This window comes from Chlorocebus sabaeus, chromosome 22 (assembly GCF_047675955.1).
Source record: "Chlorocebus sabaeus isolate Y175 chromosome 22, mChlSab1.0.hap1, whole genome shotgun sequence".
In the NCBI taxonomy this organism is placed as follows: domain Eukaryota; kingdom Metazoa; phylum Chordata; class Mammalia; order Primates; family Cercopithecidae; genus Chlorocebus; species Chlorocebus sabaeus.
In genome coordinates, this window is record NC_132925.1 from 31,430,282 (window position 1) to 31,450,803 (window position 20,522).

At 37.6% G+C, this 20,522-nt stretch overlaps 1 protein-coding gene across 1 annotated transcript in view; it reads left to right on the plus strand.

Annotated features, from left to right (window-relative positions):
• CD96 (CD96 molecule) overlaps positions 1 to 20,522 on the plus strand; it is a 104,664-nt gene that overhangs the window by 77,837 nt on the left and 6,305 nt on the right. The window contains exons 10-11 of the mRNA XM_007985864.3: positions 10,439 to 10,504; positions 11,337 to 11,426. Of these exons, the coding sequence (XP_007984055.3) occupies positions 10,439 to 10,504; positions 11,337 to 11,426 (156 nt within the window). The remainder of the gene's footprint in view (positions 1 to 10,438; positions 10,505 to 11,336; positions 11,427 to 20,522) is intronic.

The following is a 20,522-nucleotide window of genomic DNA, read 5'->3' on the forward strand; positions in this document are numbered from 1 at the left end:
GAATCTTAATAACATTATGTTGAATTAAAAAGTAAATACCAAATAAAAGCATATGGCATATTTTCTAATGAAATTTTAAAGCAGGTATAATCAAACACCATATGCCTTAGACATAATATGTGATACAAAATTTTAAGCTTTATAAGTGAATAATAATTATAAACATTCAGGACAGCATTTGCTTTTGATGGAGATGTAAGGGATGAGACAGGGAGAAAACATTTATGATGTTATTGATAGTAACCCAAAATCTGTGTACAGGAGTAGGAGTAAGAGGGTGTTAGGAGTAAGAGGATATTAAGAGGGTGAAAAATATGTTCAGTAATAAGAAATGGCAAATAGGATAACTCAATGAAATACTATGAAGCCAGCCAAAACAATAGCCATAACCCTGATCCATTCCTCTTCACTGGGCAGGACCTCGCAGCTAGGGCCTCCAGCCACCCCCACCCAGCTGTATTCTATGGACAGAACTCTGATGTCTGCCTGGGACAGAGTGCCCCATAGGAGGGGTGGGTCATCACCTTCGTTGTTTGGATGACTCAGCCCTTCCAGCCTGCAGGCATTGGAAAGTCCAAACTGAACAGAGCAGAGGCAGTTCCACAGCACAGTTCCCCAGCACAGCTGTTTTGTTGAGGCATGACCAGACTGCTTCTTTAAACAGACCCGGATCCATTCTCCTCACTGGGTGGGTCCTCCCAGCCAGGGCCTCCAGCCAGCGCCACCCATGTTCTATGGCCAACAGAGTTCTAATTTCTTCCTGGGACAGAGTGCCCAGTAGGTGGGGCAGACATTTACTGTTTGGGCACCTTAGCAGGTTCAGGCTGTAGGCCTTGAAGAGCCCAAATCAGCTGGGGGCTGAAGGGATTCCCAACACAGCACAGCTGCTCTACCAAAATGCAGCCAGACTGCATCTTTAAGCAGGTCCCTGATTCCATTCCTCTTGACTGGGTGAGATCTTACAACTGGAAACTCCATCCACCTCCTACAGGCATGTTCAGGCCAGCAACAGGTCAGTAACCCCTGGGACAGAGCTCTCAGAGGAATGGGCAGGTAGCCATATTTGCTGTTTCACAGCCTTCACTGATGATACCTCCAGGTACTGGAAAAACCAACATGACTAGGGTCTGGGGCAGACCTACAGCAAACCACAGCAGCCCTACAGAAGAGTGCCCAGACTGTTCAAAGAAAAACAAATAAAACACAACAGCAACAACAAAACACACAAAAAAATCCAAAGGTCAGCAAACTCAAAGATCAGAGGCAGATAAGCCCACAAAGATGAGAAAGAATTAGCACAAAAAAAAAAAGAAAGAAAATAAAAGAAAAAACAAAGAAACTGGAATGCTCCCTTTCCTCCAAATAATTGCAACACCTGCCCAGCAATGGTTCAGATCTGGGCTGAGGCTGAGATCGCTGAAATGACAGAAGTAGTCTTCAGAATGTGGATAAAAATGAAGTTCACTGAGCTAAAGGAGCATGTTGTAACCCAATGGAAAGAAGCTAAGAATCATGATAAAACAATGCAGGAGCTGACAGCCAAAATAGCCAGTATAGAGAGTAACATAACTGACCTGATAGAGCTAAAAAACATACTACAAAAACTTCACAATGCAATCACAAGCTTTAATAGCAGAATAGACCAAATGGAGGCAAGAACCTCAGAGCTTGAAGATTGTCTTTCTGAAATAATACAGGCCAACAAAAACAGAAAACAGTGAAAAGAAATGAACAAAATATCTGAGAAATATGGGATTATATAAACAGACTGAATCTATTACTGATTGGGGTACCTGAACAAGACAAGAATGGAACCAACTTGGAAAACATACTTCAGGATATCGTCCAGGAGAACTTCACCAACCTAGCAATACAGGCCAACATTCAATTTCAGGAAATATGGAGGCCCCCAGTAAGAGACTCCGTGAGAAGATCATCCACAAGGCACATAATCATCAGATTCTCCAAGGTCAAATGAAAGAAAAAAAATTGTAAGGGCAGCCAGAGAAAAAGGCCAGGTCACCTACAAAGGGGAAGCCCATCAGACAAACAGTGGAACTCTCAACAGAAATCCTACAATCCAGAAGAGATTGGGAGCCTATATTCAACATTCATAAAAAATAATTTTCAACCTAGAATTTCATATCTGGCCAAACTAAGTTTCACACATGAAGAAGAAATAAGACCCTTTTCATACAAGCAATGCTGAGAGAATTCATTACCACCAGATCTGCTTTACAAGAGGTCCTGAAGGAAGCACGAAAAATGGAAAGGAAAGACCATTACCAGCCACTACAAAAAAACACTGAAGTATACAGGCCAGTGACATTATGAAGCAACCATATAAACAAGTCTGAAAAATAATGAGCTAGCATCATGATTGCAGGATCAAATCCACACATAACAATATTAATCTTAAATGTAAATGGGCTAAATGCCACAATTAAAAGACACAGAATGGCAAGCTGGATAAAGAACAAAGACCCATGTGTATGCTGTCTTCAAGAGACCCATCTCACATGCAGAGACACACATAGGCTCAAAATAAAGTGATGGAGAGAAATTTACCAAACAAATTGAAAACCGGAAAGAGAAGAGGTTGCATTCTTAGTGTCTGATAATACATACTTTAAACCAACAAAGATTAAAAAAAGACAAAGAAAAGCATTAGGTAATAGTAAATGGTTCAATTCAACAAGAAGACCTAATTATCCTAAATATATATGCACACAATACAGGAGCACTCAGATTCATAAAGCAAGTTCTTAGAGACCCTCAAAGAGACTTAGACTCTCATGCAATAATAGTGGGAGACTTTAACACCCCAGTGACAATATTAGACAGATCATCAAGACAAAAATCAACAGAGACATTCAGGACTTGAACTCAGCTCTGGATCAAGTGAACCTGATAGATATCTACAGAACTCTTTACCCAAAAACAACAGAGTATACACATTCTTCTCACCACCTCATGGCACTTCCTCTAAAATTGATCAGATAATCAGTAACAAAACACTCCTCAGTAAATGCAAAAGAATGGAAATCATAACCAAGTCTCTCAGACCACAGCAAAATCAAATAAGAACTCAAAGTTAAGAAATTCACTGAAAACCGTACAACTACATAAAAATTGAACAATCTGCTCCTGGATGACTTTCAGGTTAATAATGAAATCAAGGCAGAAATCAAGAAGTTCTTTGAAACTGAGAACAACAATATAAAGTACCAGAATCTCTGGGACACAGCTAAAGCAGTGCTAAGAAGGAAATTGATAGCACTAAATGCTCACATCAAAAAGCTAGAAAGATCTCAAGTTAACAGCTAACATCACAACTAAAAGAACTAGAGAACCAGGAGCAAACGAACCCCAAAGCTAGCAGAAGACAAGAAATAACCAAGACTGGAGCTGAAATGAAGGAGACAGAGACACAAAAAACCTTTCAATAAATGAGCCAATCTAGGAGCTGGTTTTTTCAAAAGATTAATATAATAGATATACCACTAGCTAAACTAATAAAGAAGAAAAGAGAGAAGAATCAAACACAATCAGAAATTATAAGAGGGATATTACCACTGACCCCACAGAAATACAAACAATCATTAAAGAATACTATGAACACCTCTCTGCAAATAAACTAAAAACTTTAGAAGAAATTGATAAATTCCTAGGCATATACACCCTCTGAAGACTGAACCAGGAAGAAACTGAATCCCTGAATAGACCAATAACAAGTTTTGCAACTGAGACAGGAATTAATAACCTACCAACCAAAATAATCCCAGGATTGTATGGATTCACAGCTGGATTCTACAAGAGGAACAAAGAAGAACTGGTACCATTCCTACTGAAACCATTCTAAAAAATTTAAAAGAAGGAAATGCTTCCTAACTCATTCCATGAGGCCAGCACCATCCTGACACCAAAACCTGGCAGAGATACAACAAAAAAAGAAAATTTCAGACCAATATCCTTGATGAACATCAATGCAAAAATCCTCAACAAAATACTAGCAAACCAAACTCAGCAGCACATCAAAAAGCTTATCCACCATGATCAAGTTGGTTTCATTCCCAGGATTCAAGACTGGTTCTACATATACTAATTAATAAAAGTGATTCATCACATAAACAGAACTAAAGACAGAAAGCACATGATTATCTCAAAAGATGCAGAAAAGACCTTCATTAAAATTTAACATCCCTTCATGTTAAAAATTCTCGATAAACTAGGGATTGAAGGAACATACCTCAAAATAATAAGAACCTTATATGACAAAGCCACAGCCAGTATCATGCTGAATGGGCAAAATTTGGAAGCATTCCCCTTGAAAACCAGTACAGGGTTGCCCTCTCTCAGCATTTCTATTCAACATAGTATTGGAAGCTCTGGCCAGGGCAGTCGGGCAAGAGAAAGAAATAAAACATATTTAAATAGGAATAAAGGAAGATGTGAAAACTATCTTTGTCTGCAGATGACATGATTCTTTATCTAGGAAATCACATTGTCTCAGCCCAAAAGTTTCTTAAGCTGACAAGCCACTTCAGCAAGATCTCAGGATACAAAATGAATGTGCAAAAATTGCTAGCAATCCTATACACCAACAACAGACAAGCTGACAGTCAAATCATGAATGAATTCCCATTCACAATTATCACAAAAAAGAATAAAATACCTAGGAATGCAGCTAACAAAGGAAGTGAAGAACCTCTTCAAGGAGAACTACAAGCCACTGCTCAAAGAAATCAGAGATGACACAAATGGGAAAACATTCCATGCACATGGATAGGAAGAATCAGTATCATGAAAATGCCCGTACTGTCCAAAACAATTTATAGATTCAATGCTATTTCCATTAAACTGCCATAGACATTCTTCACAGAATTGGAAAAGAACTATTTTAAAATTCGTATGGAATCAAAAAACGATCCCAAACAGCCAAGGCAACCCTAAGCAAAAAGAACAAAGTTGGAGGCATCATGCTACCCGACTTCAAACTATACTGCAGGGCTATAGTAACCAAAACAACATTGTACTGGTACAAGAACAGACACACAGATGAATAGAACAGAATAGAGAACCCAGAAATAAGGCCACACATGTACAACTATCTAATCTTTGACAAACCTGGCAAAAACAAGCAATGAGAAAAGGATTCCCTATTTAATAAGTTGTGCTGGGAGAAATGGCTAGCCATATGCAGAAAACTGAAACTGGACCTCTTCCTTACACCATATACAAAAATCAATTCAAGATGGATTAAAGACTTACACCCAAAACTATAAAAACCCTAGAAAAAAAGCTAGGCTATACCATTCAGGATACAGGATAGGCAAAGATTTCATGATGAAGATGCCACAAGCAATTACAACAAAAACAAAAATTGACAAATGGGATTTAATTAAACTAAGAAGCTTATGCACAGCAAAAGAAACTATCAACAAAGCAAACAGACAACCTACAGAATGGAATAAAATTTTTGCCATCTATCCATCTGAAAAAGGTATAATAGCCAGCATCTGTAAATAATTTACAAGCAAAAAACAAACAACCCCATTAAAAAGTGGGCAAAGGACATGAACAGACAGTTGTCAAAAGAAGACATGCATGTAGTTAGAAACATGAAAAAAAAAAAAAGCTCAACATCACTGATCATTAGAGAAAGGCAAATCAAACCACAATGAGATATCATCTCAGTCAGAATGTCTATTACTAAATAGTCAAAAAACAACAGATGCTAGTGAGGGTGTGGAGAAAAAGGAATGCTTTTACGCTGTTGGCGGAAGTGTAAATTAGTTCAACATTGTGGAAGACATTGTGACAATTCCTCAAAGACCTAGAGGCAAAAATATCATTCGACCCAGCAATCCCATTACTGAGTGTATACCCAAAGGAATATAAATCATTCTATTATTCAAGACACATGCACAAGTATGTTCATTGCAGCACTGTTCACAATAGCAAAGACATGGAATCAACCTAAATGCCCATCAATAATAGACTGGATAAAGAAAATGTAATACATATACACCATGGAATACTATACAGTCATAAAAAGGAATGAGATCTTGTCCTTTGCAGGGACATGGGTGGAGTTGGAACCTGTTATTTTCAGCAAACTAATGCAGGAACAGAAAACCAAACACCACATGTTCTCGAATTTTCTCCATATCAGCAGTGTCATCATTTATGTGTTCCCTGAGGTGACACTTTTAGTTGCCTTCAAGAACTTTTTCTTTGCATTCACAACTTGGCTAATGATTTGGCCCAAAAGGCCTAGCTTTGAGCCTGTCTCAGCTTTTACATACCTTCCTCACTAAGCTTAATTATTTCTAGCATTTGATTTAAAGTGAGAAACGTGCTTCTCTTCCTTTCCTTTGAACACTTAGAGACCGTTTTAGGATTATTAATTGGCCGAATTTCAATATTGTTTTGTCTCAGATTAAAAAAAAAAAAAAAAAAGAGGCCCAAGGAGAGGAAGAGAAATGGGAGAACCACCAGTAAGTGGAGCAGTCAGAACACACACAACATTTATCAATTAAGTTCTCCATCTTCTATGGGTGCAGTTTGTGGTGCCTCAAAACAATTTCAATGGTAACATCTAAGATTCCTGATCACAGATTACTGTAATAGATATAACAATAATATGAAAGTTTGAAATATTGCAAGAATTACCAAAATGTGGCACAAAGACATGAAAAGACATGAATTGAGCACATGCTGTTGGAAAAATGGCACCTATAGACTTGCTTGACACAGGGTTGCCACAAACCTTCAATTTGTAAAAAAAAAAAAAAAAAAACAAATAAATAAATAAATAAAGCAGTATCTGTGTCTGTGATGTGCAATAAAGTCAGGCACGCCTGCACACATTTCTGGGAGCTTCATGGGTTTCCCCATAGTTAAGGCACAAGCCCCATCCTTCAAAGCTTGTGAGTATCATCTTTGTCAACAAGAGTATGAGAGCCGTATTTGTGGACCAGGTGGACATGGCAAAAGTGGGCACAGAAGCTAGCACCAGTGTGTGCACCTGGGTGGCAGAGGTGGTGCTGGCCCAGTACATATTCACCTTGAAAAGGAAGATGAGATGAAAAATCAAGCTCATCAAGATTCCTGTGGCCAGGCCTTGCATCTCTGGATATTGTTTGCCACCTATGCTGTTGTTCAAGGACACAATCAAAAACAGAAGAACTCAGAATGCCTTAAGGAATATTGAATAGCTAAGAAGTGACATCAAAAGTCTGCTGTGCATGTAGAAATGATGCAGGAATTCCAGAAAAGTTCAGTTTGCATCAAGAACCCTGCAAAGATAACAAATTATCTGTGGTTTTATTAAAGGAAGATGCCAAACTTTAATAATAATGGACTTTGATATGACACTAAGTAGATTCTCCTACCATGGGAAAAGATGCCTAATGTGTCATAATATGATTGACAACTATGAACTTGTCACAGGTGAATGTCAAAGAGGTTATTGCAACTGAAGGAAAAATATTTTATTATTGAAGTTGAACCTGTTAACTTCAAGAGAAGTACCCATTTATGGTAGAATAGTATGCTGCCCAACATAGTGTCTTTGTTGAACAAGCTTTACCAAAAAATGAAATATAAAGAAATTGTGGAAGAACTTGATGTTATGCTCAAGGAAGGATATAATAATTTACTTGAGAAGCTCCAGTAACACGGATCCATGTTCATATTTTCAGCAGATATTGGTGCTGTAGAGAAGTTTATCAGTCAAGCTGGTGTTTGTCATCCGAATGTCAACGTAGCGTTTGTTTGTGGATTTGTGAAAATGTGTACTCAAAGGATTTAAAGGAGAATTGCCTCATGCAGTTAATGAACATGATGTTGCCTTGAAGTACACAGAACATTTCAGTCAATTCAAAGACAATAGCGGCCAGGTGCGGTGGCTCACGCATGTAATCCCAGCACTTTAGGAGGCCAAGGCAGGCGGATCCCTTGAGGTCAGGAGTTTGAGACCAGCCTGACCAACATGGAGAAACCCCATCTCTACTGAAAATACAAAATCAGCCGAGCGTGGTGGCACATACCTGTAATCCCAGCTACTCGGGAGGCTGAGGCGGGAGAATCACTTGAACCCGGAAGGCAGAGGTTGCAGTGAGTGAGATTACACCATTGCACTCCAGCCTGGGTAACAAGAGCGAAACTCTGTCTCAAAACAAAAGAAACAATGGTAACATAATTCTGCTGAGACTCCCAAGAAGACTTTAAAAGGGCATACAAATTAGCCAAATTTTCACATTCTGAAAATTAGATCTCTAAATGATAGAGTGGATAAGCATTCAAGAAAGTATTGTTTCATCAAAAGATGAATCACTAGAAGTAGCCAACTGTGTCTTACAGAGGATTCTATAAACAAGCATTCTTCAGGATGTTCTCTTCTGCAAGAGCAAGTGATACCAGAATTGTTCATCTCTTCACCTTGATGAAAGACTATTTTTTACAATATATTTCTGGTCTTGAAAGTTTACCTTTATCTATTTAAGTATTTTCAGACATTGGAATCCATCAACAGGCAACTCCATTTTCTTCATCTCTCTCACCATACTTCCCACTACCTGTTGTTAACAGATTAAAAACAAAAACAAAAAACCTCAAAGTCAAAATTAGAAAAATAACTCCCTACTTTTCCAAAGTGGCTTATTTTTTTGATTTTTTAATTATTATGAGAGGTATTTTAAAATTGGGAAAGTTAGTAAAAGTCCAAAAAGAAGTTTTATGAAATTACAAAAAGAAAATTGCATACTTTTAAGTGTTGTAATGTTTGTAATTTGTAATTGTGCTGATGGTATGACCATCTCCTGAAATTGTGTTATGTTAGGTTATTTTGCTTGGGGAAAATCAATATTGACCAGAAGAGCCTGGCACTGTATACTTGCTGAAAACTATTAGTGTCCACACATCACTAACCATTACAAAATGTTCTACATTGACTCACTGATAATAAACATGAAATGGAAAATATTTTTTAAATACCCATTTTCCTTAAATGGATAGCACTTATTCAGCCGTTTAGATTTTAGCATAAATTAATTTATCCCATTCTTTCTTGCAAACATACCTTGATGAGATGCAAAATAAAGACATCAAGTTTAGAAAGTAAGAAATTAAAGGAGTCACCATACCATATTTAGCAAAAAAACTACAAGGTTAACTGCCTTTTTCATACTTTTACCTAAATCTAGGCCTGGTCCCAATTGTTTTTCAGTTATTGTTCTTTGGAAATCAAATTTTGGCTAATGGCATAGTCATTAAAAAACGCTTAGTCCATCATCGTCAATAGGCCTTGGTATTCTGTCTAGGACAAAAAATTAATAAAGATCACGTATGCAGGATCAGAGAGTTATACTGAAAATAAGAACATCTCCCTGAACTCAGACTGTAAAAAAGCTGCATATGAAACCACTCTTACTTCTCAGGTGACCGCAAATGGAAATAGCTATGACCAATTGTCCTGTAATCAAGCCCTAAAGAATGGACTCTCACCTCTTCTGGAGGGCCTGATCACACACCTCTGTCAGCAACTGCAGCTGCTGTTGGCATCTAAGGAGAAACAAGGAAAGGGGAGGGCTGAGGGTATGGTTTGTTTTATTTTGGTTTTGCTCATTTGATTTGGTCTTGACATACAAGAAAGCTTTTAACTGCGAACATCACGTATGCTAATATTTTAAATGAATGGATGTAATATATTTGTACTGATTACAACCATGCATTACTGTAGTTATTTTACTTTACATTGCACTGCAGGCCTTTTATCAAATACAGATATGTGGTGTCTGCCAAGGAGCGAATCTTTCTTGCCAGAGACAGGGCAATAAACAAAATGAGTTGTTAGATCTATTTCAAAAGCCATATGTGCTGTCTGAGTTTGCTGCCATCCACTCAAGGGGAAGGTTTGCCTCTAAATGCTTCAAAAGGACTCACTCAGCAGCTGACAAGGCCTGTGACCACAGGGGTCTGATAATTCACTGCTGACACGTTTTGTTTTCTCAGTTCAGCAAGACTGTCAGCTGACCCACAAGTACAAAGTATTTTCTTCCCTTATGCATGTTCTAGCAAGGTCCTCAAAGTCCTATTGGCAGCTTTCCTTGACTAAATGCCACCATAACACACCTGGACCTTCATTCTCTTCCATTTTTTGGCTCATCTATGGAATGAGCATGACACACTCTGGCTAGAGGAACCCCTTCTAGTGTTTTCTTTCCATATGGACATTGGAACCACAAGAATCCCTTCAACTCCCACTTTGTTTGAGGACATTCTAGTGTGTGCTATGGAACAGTTTAATGATTTTGCTTTAAGTATTCATTAATATCCTTTTTTTATAATTATTACATTAAATTAGCAGTCAAGAAGAGATAATAGAATAACTAGTCATATATAGGTTAACTCTTCTGATATCTTCTTCCTTTAGCATTTTCACAGATACCCAGTGAAACATACAGTTCATCCCCCTCGGGTGCAGGCTCAACACTTCATGGTGAGTACTTGGGGAAGATTTAGAGACACTGAAGGTAGTGATCACCTTTATTTGGACACAGGTGTAAAAACAAGAACTGATAAGAAGCCAGCCTCAGATAGATATATAAAAGTACATCTTGATGATGAAAATTACAATTAATGGAATCAAAATTCTTTTCAGCCATTCAAAGACGATAGAGACCAAGCCTTAGATTTTTATACATTTTATTTTTAAAAAATCTACACGATAGCATTTTTTACTAGTTACATCTATGAAAAATATATTTCAGTATTTTATTGGAAAATAGAATAGTCAACATGAATTTGTCTAGTCTAATGTTGCAAAGGAGTTTGTATTAACCTTATCAAACATATTGATGTGGAGAAGAATCAGTACTTTGATCAGCTGAACCTCTCATACCAAGAGAATAGGATTAGAGTGTCACTTATCCATGACCCCCAACTCTGGCCTTTTTCTGTACCACTTACATTTCTCATGGAGATTCTTTAGCAGACATCATTTTGTTGTTTGGAAGTATGGAGCTTCTTTTTTATTTTTTTTCAACCAATAGGAAATTTTCCTATTTTCAACCAATAGGATATTTTTTTCAATTAATAGGAATTTTTTTTCAACCAATAGGAAATTTTATTCCTTTGGCAATTGTTAGACAAATCTCAGGATCCCAGCCTTGTGATAAATTGGTTCTTAATAAACTTTACACATAATATTTAAGGGATACTTAGACAATTTAAATTGAGTTATTTCAAATAGCATATGAAACCCAGTCATTATTTTATACCACTTGATCAAGTTAAGATGTCTTGTCCAAATATCCCAATTATATTCCTAGACAATGTCTTTACCAGCACAACCAGAGCATTTTCGGAAGTCCCCACAACTGCCAATGGATCTACGAAAACTAATCACGTCCATATCACTGGTAAGTCATTTGTCCTATTTTGGGAGATTTTATGCTTTATTCCCTCAACAAATATTTATCAAGTACCTACCATTTGCCAGGCACTATGCCAGTTGTTGGATATACAGTGAAAACACTGGCTTTCTGAAGATGATAATCTATTAGCGATCATGTATAGTAAATAAATAATCACAAATAAATTTATTTTTGACAAGTGCTATGATAAGGTGTTGTCGGAGTCAAACAGGAAGTCCTGATTTTAATTGGAAGATAGGACAGGACTCTATGAGGATGTGATACTTAAATTAAAATCTGAGAAAAATAAATAAGAATTATCCAGGTGAAAAGTAGCAAAAAACATTTCAGGTCTATGAAAACATAGTCTGAGAAAGAAATCATTGGAACAAAGCATACTCCTATAATTAATATAATATTGTCGTGCAAAATGTAATCCCTCTTTTATATCATGAGAGAGCAAAAGATTCAATAAAGTTAGGACCCTCCTAATGAAGGTCATGATTGTAGGTTCACAAGCATAATCAACTTCGGGGTGTTCACTTGACTAGTGAACGCAACACCTAGGTACTCAGCTCATTTTGTATCAAAGGTCATACAGTCTTCTGATCATTGGAGCATCATCTTGCACATGTCGTGGCAATAAAGCTGCAAACTGAGGTACTACAAATATTTTAAGATATTGGTGTCTTAAAGAGCTGTCTAGTTTAGAGATGGGTCAGCAGTGGAGTTCCACTTTTCCACTTCCATTGTGACGGCAGTGGTCTCATTTTCTATATTTGGTTGGGGGAAAAAACTGTAGGCATTGATGTAAGACCTCTTTAAAATTTTTTGTTTGGCAAAAATGAGGGATCATGGCAGACAGGAAGCAGGACTAGATTGCAACTCTGCAGCATGCAGTCTTGCACTGTGAATTTTAGCTCCAGATCAACTGCAAGAACAAACCAGCAATCCCGAGAAAACCCCCAGACCCTCTGAAGGAAACAAACTGTTTCTGTAGCACCCAGGAGACACCCCAAATACTCTGGGAGGTGGATAGCCTCACATAAATTTTCAAGCCCATCTCATCCTCCACCTGGAAACAGACTCGGGGCTGTTGGCAGGGTAGGGGGCACAGTGGGAGTGAGACTGGCCCTTCAGTTTGCACGGGAGCTCGATGAGGCCTGTGACTGCCGGCTTTCCCCCTCTTTCCTGACAACCTGCATGAATCAGCAAAGACAGCCATAATTCTCCTAGGTACATAACTCCAGTGACCTGAGAATCTCACCCCCATCCCCAACAGCAGTGGCAGCAAGACCTGCCCAAGAAGAGTCGGAGCTCAGACATGCCTAGCCCTGCCTCAACCTGATGGTCCTTCCCTATCCAACCTAATAGTGGAAGACAACAGGCATATAATATTGGGAGTTCTAAGGCCCTGCCCACCACCAGTCCCTCTCCAGACTACTATAACTGATGCTTTCTGGAGAGCTCCACCTCCTAGCAGGCGGCCAACCGGCACAAAAACAAAGGATTAAACCACCAAAAGTAAGGACCTTCATGGAGTCCATTGCACCCTCTGCCACCTCCACCGAAACAGGCACTGGTATCCATGGCTGAGAGACCCATAGATGGTTCATATCACAGGACTCTATGCAGACAGCCTCCAGTACCACCCTGGAGCCAGGCAGACTCGCTGGGTGGCTAGACCCAGAGGAGAGACAACAATCACTGCCATTCAGCTCCCAGGAAGCCACATCCATAGGAAAAGGCAGAGCGCCTACATCAAGGGAATACCTAGTGGGACAAAATAATCTGAACGACAGCCTTCAGCCCTAGACCTTCCCTGTGATGGAGCCTGCCCAAATGAGAAGGAACCAGAAAACCAACCCCGGTAATACGACAAAACAAGGCTCTTCAACACCCCCCAAAACAATCACACTAGTTCACCAGCAATGGATCCAAACCAAGAAGAAATCCCTGATTTACCTGAAAAAGAATTCAGGAGGTTAGTTATTAAGTTAATCAGAGAGGGACCAGAGAAAGGTGAAGACCAGCCCAAAGAAATCCAAAAAAGTGACACAAGAAGTGAAAGGAGAAATATTCCTGGAAATAGATAGCTTAAAGAAAAAAAATAAAAAATTCAGGAAACTTTAGGCACACTTTTAGGAATGTGAAATGCTCTCAAAAGTCTCAGTGATAGAATTGAACAAGTAGAAGAAAGAAATTCAGAGCTCAAAAATGAGATCTTCAAATTAACCCAGTCCAACAAAGACAAAAAACAAAAGAATAAGAAAATATGAACAAAGCCCCCAAAAGTCTGGGATTATGTTAAACAACTGAACCTATGAATAATCGGTGTACTGGAGGAAGAAAAGAATTCTAAAAGCCTGGAAAACATATTTGGGGTATAATCAAGGAAAACTTCCCCAGCTTTGTGACAGCCCTAGACATGCAAATACAAGAAGCACAAAGAACACCTGGGAAATTCATTGCAAAAAGATCTTTGCCAAGGCACGTTGTCATCAGGTTATCCAAAGTTAAGACAAAGGAAAGAATCCTCAGAGCTGTGAGATGGAAGCACCAGGTAACCTACAGAGGAAAATCTATCAGATTAACAACAGATTTCTCAGTAGAAACCCTACAAGCTAGAAGGGATTGGGGGCCTATCTTCAACTTCCTCAAACAAAAGAATTTTTAGCCAAGAATTTTGTATCCAATGAAACTAAGCATCATATATGAAGGAAAGATACAGCTGTTTTCACACAAACAAATTCTGAGAGAATTTCACCAAACCACCACTACAAGAACTGCTAAAAGGAGCTCTAAATCTTGAAACAAATTCTGGAAACACATCAAAACAGAACCTCTTTAAGCATAAATCACACAAGACCTATAAAACAAAAATACAAGTTAAAAAGCAAAAACAAAAATCCAAAGTACACAGATAACAAAAAGCATGATGAAAGCAATGGTACCTCGTATTTCAATACTAACTTTGAATGTAAATGGCCTAAATATTCCACTTAAAAGATACAGAACCGCAGAATGGATAAGAACTCACCCATCAACTATTTGCTTCCTTCAGGAGACTCACCTAACATATAAGGACTCATATAAACTTAAAGTAAAGAGGTGGAAAAAGGCATTTCATGCCAATGGACACCAAAAGTGAGCAGGGGTAGCTATTCTCATATCAGACAAAACAAACTTTAAAGCAACAGTGGTTAAGAAAGACAAAGAGGGACAGTATATCATGGTAAAAGACCTTGTATAACAGGAAAATATCACAATCCTAAACATATATCCACCTAACATTGGAGCTCCCAAATTTATAAAACAATTACTAATAGACCTAAGAAATGAGACAGACAGCAACAAAATAATAGTGGGGGACTTTAGTACTCCACTGACAACACTAGACCAGTCATCAAGACGGAAAATCAACAAAGAAACAACAGATTTAAACTATACGTTGGAACAAATGGACTTAACAGATATATACATAACATTTCATCCAACAACTGCAAAATATACATTCTATTCAACAGTACATGGAACTTTCTCCAAGATAGACCATATGATAGGCCATAAAACAAGCCTCGATAAATTTAAGAAAACCGAAATTATATCAAGCACTCTGTCAGACCACAGTGGAATAAAACTGGAAATCAATTCCAAAAGGAACCTTCAAAACCACGCAAATACATGGAAATCAAATAACCTGCTCCTGAATGAGCATTGAGTCAAAAATGAAATCAAGATGGAAATTTAAAAATTATTTGAACTGAATTACAGTAATGACACAACCTGTCAAACCTCTGGGATACAGCAAAGGTGGTGCTAAGAGGAAAGTTCACAGCCCTAAACACCTACATCAAAAATCTAAAAGAGTGCAAACAGACAATCTAAGGTCACACCTAGGAACTAGAGAAACAAGAACAAACTGAACCCAAATCCAGCAGTAGAAAGGAAATAACCAAGATCAGAGCACAATATAATTGAAACAACAACAAAAACGCAAAAGATAAATGAAACAAAAACTGGTTCTTTGAAAAGGTAAATAAAATGCATAGACCATTAGCAAGATTAACCAATAAAAGAAAAGAGAAAATCCAAATAACCTCATTAAGAAATGAAATGGGAGCTATTACAACCGACACCGCAAAAATACAGAAGATCATTCAAGGCTATTATGAACACCTTTATGCACATAAACTAGAAAACCTAGAAGACATGGATAAATTTCTGGAAAAATACAACCCACCTAGCTTAAATCAGGAAAAATTAGATACTCCAAACAGACCAATAACAAGCAGTAACATTGAAATGGCAATTTAAAAATTACGAACAAGGTCCGAGTGCAGTGGCTCATGCCTGTAATCCCAGCACTTTGGGAGGCCGAGGCCAGTGGATCATGAGGTCAGGAGTTCAAGACCAGTCTGGCCAAGATGGTGAAAACCTGTCTCTACTAAAAATACAAAAATTAGCCAGGTGCAGTGGCAGGCGCCTATAATCCCAGCTACTTGGGAGGCTGAAGCAGGAGAATTGCTTGAGCCTGGGCAGCAGAGGTTGCAGTGAGCCAAGATTGTGCCATTGCACTCCAGCCTGGGTGACAAACTGAGACTCCATCTAAAAAAAAAAAAAATTACCAACAAAAGAAAGTCCAGGACCAGATGGATTCACAGCAGAATTCTACCAGACATTCAAGAAAGAATTGGTACCAATCCTATTGACACTATTCCACAAGATAGAGAAAGAAGGAACCCTTCCTAATTCATTCTATGAAGCCAGCCTCACCTGACACCAAAACCAGGAAAGGACATAACCAAAAAAGAAAACTACAGACTGATATCCTTGCTGAACATAGATGCTAAAATCCTTTAAAACAAACAAACAAACAAACAAACAAACAAAAAAACAAAAAAACTAGCTAACCAAATTCAACAACATATCAAAAAGATAACCCACCATGATCAAGTGGGTTTCATACCAGGGATGCAGGGATGGTTTATTATACACAAGCCAATAAATGTGATACACCACATAAACAGAATTAAAAACAAAAATCACATGATCACCTCAATTGATACAAAAGAAAAAAAATTCAACAAAATCCAGCATCCCTTTATGATTAAAACTCAGCAAAATTGGCATACAAGGGACATACCTTAATGTAATAAAAGCCATCTATGACAAATCCACATCCAACATAATACTGAATGGGGAAAAGATGAAAGCATTCCCTCTGAGAACTAGAGCAAGACAAGAATGCCCACTCTCACCACTCCTCTTCAACGTAGTAATGGAAGTCCTAGCCAAAGCAATCAGACAAGAGAAAGAAATAAAGTGCATCTAAGTCAGTAGAGAGGAAATCAAACTGTCACTGTTTGATGATGATTATTGTTTACCTTAAAAACCCTAAGGACTCCTCTAGAAGGCTCCTAGAACTGATAAAAGAATTCAGCAAAATTTCCGAACACAAGATTAATGTACACAAATCAGTAGCTCATCTATACACCAACAGCGACCAAGCAGAGAATCAAATCAAGAACTCAACCCCTTTTACAATAGCTGCAAAAAATAAAATAAAATAAAATACTTAGGAATATCTTAACACAGGAGTCGAAAGACCTCTAAAAGAAAAACTACAAAACACTGATGACATAAATCATAGATGACACAAACAAATGGAAACACATCCCATGCTGATGGATGAGTAGAATCAATATTGTGAAAATGACCATACTGCCAAAAGCAAACTACAAATTCAATGCAATCCCCATCAGAATACCACCATCATTCTTCGCAAAATTAGAGAAAACAATTCTAAAATTCATATGGAACCAAAAAAGAGCCCACATAGCCAAAGCAAGACTAAGTAAAAAGAAGAAATCTGGAGTCATCACATATCTGATTTCCAACTATACTATAAAGCCATAGCTATCAAAACAGCATGGTACTGGTATAAAATAGACACATAGACCAATGGAACAGAATAAACCCAACTACTTACAGCCAACTGATCTTCAACAAAGCAAACAAAAACATAAAGTGGGGAAAGGACACCCTTTTCAATAAATGGTGCTGGGATAATTGGCTAGCCACATGTAGGAGAATTAAACTGGATCCTCATCTCTCACCTTATACAAAAATCAACTCAAGATGGATTAAGGACTTAAACCTAAGACCTGAAACTATAAAAATTCTAAAAGATAACATTGGAAAAATTCTTCTAGACATGGGCTGAGGCAAGGATTTCATGACCAAGAACCCAAAGCAAATGCAATAAAAACAAAGATAAATAGCTGGGACATAATTAAACTAAAGAGTTTTTCCACGGCAAAAGGAACAATAATCAGAGTAAACAGACAACCCACAGAGTGAGAGAAAACCATCACAATCTATACATCTGACCAAGGACTACTATCCAGAATTTACAACTAACTCAAACAAATTAGTAAGAAAAAAGCAAACAACCCTATCAAAAAGTGGGCTAAGGACATGAATAGACAATTCTCAAAAGATATACAAATGGCTAACAAACATATGAAAAAATGCTCAACATCACTAATAATCAGGGAAATGCAAATCAAAACGACAATGAGATACCACCTTAGTCCTGTAAGAATGGCCATAACCAAAAAAATAAAAAAATAGTAGATGTTGGCATGGATGTGGTGAACAGCAAATGCTTCTACACTGCTAGTGGGGATGTAAACTAGTACAGCCACTAGAGAAAACAGTGTGGAGAGTCCTTAAAGAACTAAAAGTGGAGCTATCATTTGATCCAGCAATCCCACTACTGGATATCTGCCCAGAGGAAAAGAAGTCATTATTCAAAAAAGATACTTGCACATGCATGTTTATAGCAGCACAATTCACAATTGCAAAATTGTGGAACCAACCCAATGCCCATCAATCAATGACTGGATAAAGAAACTGTTTTATACACACACACACACACACACACACACACACACACAAAACGGAAAACTACATAGCCATAAAAAAGGAATGAATCAACAGCATTTGCAGTGACCTGGATGAGATTGGAGACTACTATTCTAAGTGATGTAACTCAGGAATGAAAAACCAAACATTGTACATTCTCACTGATATGTGGGAAGCTAAGCTATGAGGACACAAAGACATAAGAATGACACAATGGACTTTGGGGACTTGAAGGGAAGAGTGGGAGGGGGCGACAGATGAAAGACTACAAATATGGTGCAGTGTATACCGCTTGGGTGATGGGTGCACCATAGTCTCATAAATAGCCACTAAAGAACTTACTCATGTAATCAAATACTACCTGTACCCCAATAACTTATGGAAAAATAAAATAAAACCTTTTGTTCTTTCCTTTATCTAAAACTCTGGAGATAAAATATTATATCTCACCATATTACCACGGTGGAGCTTAGTAAATTTTGACCTGCATGAAACAGAACTTTGTCTAGACCTGAGTTGACCAATTGTCTCTTTCATGATCATACTACTCTAGTGGTTTGAACTATGTAAACTTTCTAGTCATCTGTATATACAATGTATCACATGATTATGTATTATTGGACTACATGGGTCTCCAGGGAACCCTCAGTTTCTACTTTGACAGGGTTGAGAATCAGGAAGACCTTGAATTCCTGGATGTATGTTGTATGAAAGGGAGAAGTCTTCAACACTCTAACCAATGCTAACATGAGAACATCACATGGTTTCAGTCCAGTCTTTGTACGAACACAGAAAAGATGTCATAGCAAATATTAAATCTAGTTCTTTGACCTGTATTTTTTGAGATTTTGCTGTATGAAAAGCAGTGTAATAAAAACGGGGAAATGAAAGAAATTTAAATCCTTGCTTCACTCACAAGCAGTTTACTACCTAGTTGAGACAAGGAAAGAAAACCAATCCGGATAGCTTTTTGCCCAAATGATCTATGTAATCGAAGTACCTAAAGATCTATCTATCATGTATAAGAAATTTCACTGGAGTATCATTAGCAATAACAAAGTCTGGAAACAATTTAACGATCTAACATTGTGAGATAAATTAAATAAACTGATATATCCATTGAACTATCCAGTCATTTAATAGAATGAGGTGAATCTCTGTGCAGTGCTATGGAAAGTATTTCAAGAATGTTTTTTTAAGAAAAAGAGGCCAGGTGTACATCTTTTGGCCTCTTATTCTTTAAAAACATGTAAAATGTAAAATGTTAAAAATGTAAAATGGTTTTTACATTCTTAGATTAGTTTAAAAGCTCAAAATCACTAATCACTAGAGAAATGCAAATTAAAACCACAATGAGATACCATCTCACATAAGTTAGAATGGCTATTACTAAAAAGTAAAAAAAAAAAAAAAAAAAAAAGAAAAATAAAGAAAGAAAGAAAGAAACTGATGCAGGTGAGATTGTGGAGAAAAGAGAATGTTTATACACTGCCGGTGGGAATATAAATTAGTTCAGCCATTGTGGAAAGCAGTTTGGCTACTGCTCAAAGAACTTAAAAAAAAAAATTACTACTTGAACCAACAATCTTATTATATTGGATATATACCCAAGGGAATATAAATTGTTCTACCATAAAGACAGATGAACACGTATGTTCATCACAGCACTATTAACAATAGCAAAGACATGGAACTAACCTAAAAGCCCATCCACAGTGACTGGATAAAGAAAACATGGTACATATACACCATGGAATACTATGAAGCCATAAAAAAGAATGAGATAATATTCTCCGCAGCAACACTGATGGAACTGGAGACCATTATCCTAAGCAAACTAACACAGGAATAGAAAACCAAATACAGCATGTTCTCACTAATAAGTGGGAACTAAACACTGAGTACGTATGGACACAAAGAAGAGAACAACAAACACTGAGGCCTTCTGAAGGTTGAGAGGAGGGTAAAGATTAAAAAAACCAAAAAACAAAAAAAAACCTACCTATCCGGCACTACGTTGATTACCTGGGTGACAAAATAATTTGTACACCAAATCCCCACAGCAAGTAATTTACCTGTGTAACAAACTTGCACATGTACCCCTGAACCTAAAATAGTGAAAAAGAAAAAGAAGCCGTGGACAGAACAGTGTGTATAATATGCCCCCACTTG